At 30.4% G+C, this 6,303-nt stretch overlaps 1 protein-coding gene across 1 annotated transcript; it reads left to right on the plus strand.

The window, feature by feature from the left end:
- Nucleotides 1-1,807: 1,807 nt before the first annotated feature.
- On the plus strand, nt 1,808-4,462 carry Hpd (4-hydroxyphenylpyruvate dioxygenase). Its single transcript, XM_040713046.2, has 6 exons — nt 1,808-2,095; nt 2,153-2,352; nt 2,790-2,967; nt 3,029-3,234; nt 3,300-3,705; nt 4,026-4,462. The coding sequence occupies exons 1-6, from the start codon at nt 2,054-2,056 to the stop codon at nt 4,167-4,169; spliced, it is 1,176 nt and encodes a 391-aa protein (XP_040568980.1). The 5' UTR covers nt 1,808-2,053; the 3' UTR covers nt 4,170-4,462.
- Nucleotides 4,463-6,303: the final 1,841 nt, after the last annotated feature.

A 6,303-nucleotide genomic window follows, 5' to 3' on the forward strand; every position in this document is an offset into this window, starting at 1 on the left:
GCACGGAGGGTTTCTTGCCTCCTCCTGGAGAGTTTCTGAGGTCTTTTCCGACCTTTAACATTGTAAATTTTCTTCCTGCAGCCCCCAGTCTGGTCTCATATAACCTTCTGGAACAATCCCGCGCCGAGGAACGCTGGGATTTAAATCCTCTTCTGTACTGTAACCTCATGATGGGGACTAGAACAATGTATTTCTTAGCCATTGACAGGTAATTATGTGTTTCTACAACATTGTTCATCGGAACATAGTAATAAAATACTCTTAACCTCTCACAATTTGAATAATAGACATGGGCCAATAATAACGGGTGTCCCGGTAATTATAAAACTGGGCTTGATGCTATTGTTAATTGTTCTTGTTTTTTTCCATTTGTTGAATTGTCTAATTTCAATTTACAAATAAACCTTTCGATCTATATTAATATATAGATTTATAGAAATATAAACCTTCAATTTGTATCCTACAAATACATATGTCTATCTACCTGGTCTTTTTGTATGGAAACCCCGATTATGTGTATATAAATAAAACAAGAATTCGATTTTTTACAGCATGAATATCCTTTTATGTTAATTTAAGTCCTAATTCATTTTTAATTTGTAATACAGGGTAGCTCGTGAGTGTTTAATCCAAAATGCCATAGTTTAAATATTGATTTACTATGGTATTTGAGGGAAACGTTTTGGATTTACTTTGATTTACTGTTCTAAATGTGATTTTTTATTTATTTTCCATTTATACACTTTAATCCTTAGATTATAACCAATACAATTAATTTTTGAAATGCAACTAGCCTTCAGAAAATTGAATGATAGCATCAGAATAAGAAAAAATAGTTCTGTTTGTTACGTCACTTTTGTACTAACCCACGAGATGTCATTTATGTATAAGAAATACTCATTTTTTTGGAAAAACTATTTTAACTTTTTAGCAAGATTGTTTAGTTATCTTAAGTAGTTATTTATTAGAAATTACTTAATTGCGACATTTATGGATTGTTGTGACTTAGTGAGTTAGAGGAATGATAAATTTGGCACAAAATTGACTGTTGAATAATCCCCAAAGAATATTGCAACAAATAAGAAATACTTTGAATACTGATTGCAATTATTTCTCAGCCTAAATTATAAGCTATATGATTTAAAAAAAAATAAAAACTAGTTAACCATCAAATGACCAAATTTTGATCAATCTATTATAATTAAATCGAAAGAAATTGGACAAACTCTGAGAGAAACTTCACAGCGTATTAAATATTCTTGATTTTAAATCATTGATGATGTCATCATTGATTTACAATTCAAATAATTGCAAGAATAATGAAATCAAACTTTGAGTGACTCGATAAAATATATTCGGATTGGCTAAATGTCCTCTTCAGTTCTTTATGTTGTATTATGAAGATACTTTTCGATCTTAGCAATAAAAGGGATAAAATTTATTATAGTTAAATAAAAATCCATCTGATAAGTAAAAATATATTCATCTATTTTTAGAAGTAGGTAAAAATAGCAATATTTCATATAAAAATAGATATAAATGCTCATTAACTTATTAACACCTTTCCACTGACAATAGCTACCTTTTTTTATTTTTGTATATATATATGAGACAAATAATATTTCTGGATGCACTTGAAGTGAAAGAAAAAAAAAACTATTGTTAAAAAAGTCATTAGAAAAATAGTTTTTTTTTTATCAACATTGACAAAAGATAATAAAAAAATACACTCTTAGAAAAAACAACTAGTAATGGCAAAAAAATAATGGATAATGTAACTTTAATAAATATATAATTCCTAGAGCAAACCGGGAACGTTGGTTCAAAAGACGCACCAAAGAACTCGTGACTTTTATCTACGTCTTCATTAATAAAAAATACCCTACAAAATATTCCACTAACGCTTACTTCACGTACACTTCATCACTATAGAAATCCATTTCAATCAACCTATCAACCAACACAATAATATGTAGCTCGTGATACCTTAACGCGCGCTCACGGAAAATATCAACTTGATTACAACCATGTTTTCAATAGTTGTCTTTGCACCATGGCTGATGATAGAGTAATTGGAACCACTTATGAAAACAAGGTAAAAATAAGCATTCTACATTGTATAAAGCATTTGTTAAACCCTATTTTATTTCAGGGGCCAAAGCCGGATCGTGGTAGGTTTCTCAACTTCCACCACGTTGAATGGTGGGTTGGGAATGCAAAACAAGCGGCGTTCCATTATTGTGCTCGCTATGGATTTAAACACATGGCCTTTAAAGGACTGGAGACTGGAAGTCGTCAAGTAGCAGCTCATGCCGTTTGTCAAAATGACATTGTTTTTGTCTTTAAGTCAAGGTGAGAAATGTACAAATCCAACGGATTTTCTATATTGCTTTTTTTATAAAACTATTTTTAAACATTGGCATTTGATGAATGATCTATGATATAACTAATTCAATAACAGAGAACAATATTTTTTTCAAGCAATCATGATTTTACAAAAAAAAAAAAAAAATCTAAGTCACAAGAATCATATTATGTACTGAATGGAAAACGATTCATACCTACGTAGCATGTCGAATCAAATCCTTTTTTCCATTCTAAATAAACGTGCATCAATACACATTTAAAACCATGGAAGTAAAGTTTTATTCCTGATTTGACATTTAACTAATTAGTCAACTATCCTTCAAAATTTGATATTTGCATTGTTGAACAATTCATTAGATTTGATTATTTTTTGTATCACATAAATATAATTCTATTTAAATGGTTCAATTACTTTTTTATAGCTATGAACCACACTCTCCGGAAACTAAAGAGATGGGACAACATCTTATGTTACATGGAGATGGTGTAAAGGATATCGCTTTTACAGTAGAAGACTTGGACGGCATCATGGAAAAGGCAAAAACCAAGGGAGTTAAGATTGTTAAGGACATTTGGGAGGAATCTGATGAAGGAGGAAAGGTATGAAAATGGGCCAATTAGCTTTAATTGAGAATAATAGTAATGGTGCTTTTTTTTAAAGGTTCGATTTGCCCGTGTTCAAACTTATGGAGATACAACTCACACTTTCATTGAAGGAGGAAACTTTAAGGGCCTCTTTCTACCCGGGTATCAAAAGCCACGAATCGACGACAGCCTCCTGGAAAAACTTCCCCCATGTGACTTGCTCTTCATTGATCATATTGTCGGAAATCAACCGGATTTGATGATGGAAAATGCTGTTCAATGGTAAGGTTTTGAAAGAATTTTACGTTGACATATTTATATTCAGTTTTGTCCTTTGGCCTATCTAGGTACGAAAATAATCTTGCTTTCCATCGCTTCTGGTCTGTGGATGACTCACAAGTCCACACCAAATACTCTTCTCTTCGATCCATTGTCATGGCCAATTGGGAAGAAACCATTAAAATGCCAATAAATGAGCCTGCCCCTGGACTGAAAAAGTCTCAAATCCAAGAATACGTCGATTATTACGGTTCGGCGGGTGTACAGCATCTTGCTTTGCGTTCCAATGACATTATACAATCCATAAAGAACCTCCGTGAACGAGGAACAGAGTTCCTCAATATCCCTGATACGTACTATACTGAGCTTCGTAAGCGTTTGAAGAATTCAAAAGTTCAAGTGAAGGAGGATATTGAAGTACTTCGAAAGTTGAAAATCCTCATTGACTACGATGATGACGGATATCTTCTACAAGTGAGTACCATTCTGGGTCGCCCTTAAGCCTTTACAAACACTGGGGACATTTTGCTTAATTGTAAAATCAACTTTTGATTTTTTCATTCATTGAAATATGGAGAGAAATGATTTAATAGGTGTCAAAAAGGCTTGGCCATACTCTAAAACTATTCAAATATCATTATGTTATATAATATGGCATCTTAAAGTTGGAAAAAAAGTGTTTTTATAAAATAAAAAAGTCCAATTTTCTGCTATCTTTTTCTTTGCGTAGCTTGGATTTATAATTTGTGCAATCTGTTTAGCATTTTACATAATCACCATGCTTTCTTTTTTAGATCTTTACCAAGCCTTTGCAGGATCGTCCCACCGTGTTTTTAGAGGTGATTCAAAGGAACAATCACAATGGATTCGGAGCTGGTAACTTTCAAGCTCTCTTTGAATGTATTGAGGTGGAACAAAGCGAGCGTGGAAATCTCTAAACAAAAAAAATGTCTCTTACATATATTAAAAAGTTCATCCATATACAATTTTTTTTCTTAATTTAAGCATATCAATATTATATACATATTATATGCCATCGTGCACTTAGTTTTTAAGACTTCAACATTTTTAGGAACATACCTACAAACTACATACGCCACATGTTTACTTAGTTTAGTTTTTAAGTTATTTTATGCGCTCATAAGATTATTATCGACTCAATGATAATTAATTGTTATTATGTTTTGTGTCAAATTATATAGAGTAAAAGAATAAAGATTTATAAAACTCATATATCTTACAGTTTCAATTATTATATAATTGTCAAATCACTTAGCCCTCCATTAGTGAACTGGGATATTTTACACCCCAGATTTTTACAAATGCTTCATATTCTTTTAAATCTACATTTTATACTCAATACATTTCCGTCAGCTCACGCAACATTATATTTAACTTTATTTGTAGATTTACACATTTATATTCGAGGTTTAGTAAATTTTATTAAATGTTTTGCTTAAAAGTTCCTCAGTTGTCTTTCTTTTCAATTTCTTGTACTCTTCTAAGGCAAATAGAGTTAGCTACAAAATATAATAATTTATTTATTATTTTATATAATCCATATTTCACTAGCAAAGGGTTACCTCTCGTTGCTCGGGCCAAGGAAGGAGCCAGAAATATCACTTACAATTATTTTTAAATCCCTTTGGCGCGGGAAACATTATAATATTACGTTTTGTAGCCAGCTTTTCCCCAGAGAATGACCCTTTGAGTACGTCATATACTTCTACAGGTTTCAAGCGACCTCTGTTGTGAAAAAAGACATAATAATATATTTATAATAAATGTATCCGTATAAATTAAAAAAAAAGCTATTATAAACTTCAAATGACATACCTACATATATGCAACAAACAAATTATCCAAATTAAACGTAAATTTTTTATTTGTCAAAAAATTGCCAAATTGAAATTCGCAAAGAAAATTGCAAAACGCGTTTTGCAAAAATAATAGTTAAGAGCATTTATTGGAATTACTAAAAGGAATAACAATATTTATGATGTACTTGCAAAAACAAATGTAGTAGAAAAAATAATCCTTGATAACTGGTTCATTTTTGCAATTTCTGCAAAAGTTATCAAATGAAATGTTTTGGAAATTGAAAATACAATATGGATATGTTAGAGTATAAATTTTATGTCCAAAATGTATCGTATTGTGGAGTTTCATGATAAAATTATTCGGAAAATGACAGACATTTCAGTAAAAGAAAATTTTTATATGGAAACAAATTTACAGACAAATTTCTACATCTTCAATTGACTTACTCATCCAATATTCTATTGGAAATCATTTTTTTGCACCTAAAAAAACGAAACTGCAATTTGGACCGATTTTTTTTTTCCCCAAAACTTTTTCGTTTTTTTAATAAATTTAGAAAACGTTTTTGAATATTTTTATAACCTTTTTTTGTATGATTTTATAGGTTTTGATTGCCTATTGTAGAATTCTATAATATGTTTCTAGTATATCAAAATCTTTGAAATAAAATCTGTTAAAATATTAAAAAAAAAAAAAAATTCAAAGTACTCAATTGAACTTTTAGCGTCTATAATTTTATGGACAAAATGTACCGTTTTGTCCCGTATCTTCTTAAAAATTGAAGTTTGATGAATAAAAGAGATAAAAAATGATAAATTATTCAATACATTAATACATGAATTTTATTTAAGTTAAACCTCCATTTTTATGTGTTAAACACTCCAAACAAATTTTCTACAAACTTTATTTTAATTTGATTCCAATATTTCATTGAAAGTTCATTCTTTTGGTCCTGAAAAAAAAAAAAAAAAAAATGTAATTATAATGGATTTCTTTTTTTGATTTAAAAAAAATTAAATCTTTTTTTTAATTTGTATAGTTGTTTATGGAGACAGTAAGTCAATTTTCAATTTGGAACTACATCCCCTATTTAGTCTCCAGGAGCTTTATAAAACCATTTTTGTGTTTCAGGTCTAGAATAAGCCCCCCTCGTTTGATCCCTTCGAAAATTACCACCCTTGTCTTAGCCTGACCAGGTTCAAAAGTGGCATCCATGCGCAATTTCAGTCTCCTAGGTCAAACTAGGCACCT

Source organism: Lepeophtheirus salmonis, chromosome 1 (genome assembly GCF_016086655.4).
Source record: "Lepeophtheirus salmonis chromosome 1, UVic_Lsal_1.4, whole genome shotgun sequence".
Taxonomy (NCBI): domain Eukaryota; kingdom Metazoa; phylum Arthropoda; class Copepoda; order Siphonostomatoida; family Caligidae; genus Lepeophtheirus; species Lepeophtheirus salmonis.

What these genes read in the sequence shown, in the direction of transcription:
- Hpd (XM_040713046.2), top strand. Translation starts at nt 2,054, where the DNA reads ATGGCTGATGATAGAGTAATTGGAACCACTTATGAAAACAAG. An exon ending in AATCTGATGAAGGAGGAAAG is followed by an intron (nt 2,968 to 3,028) that starts GTATGAAAATGG and finishes TTTTTTTTAAAG; the next exon opens with GTTCGATTTGCCCGTGTTCA. An exon ending in ATGACGGATATCTTCTACAA is followed by an intron (nt 3,706 to 4,025) that starts GTGAGTACCATT and finishes TTTCTTTTTTAG; the next exon opens with ATCTTTACCAAGCCTTTGCA.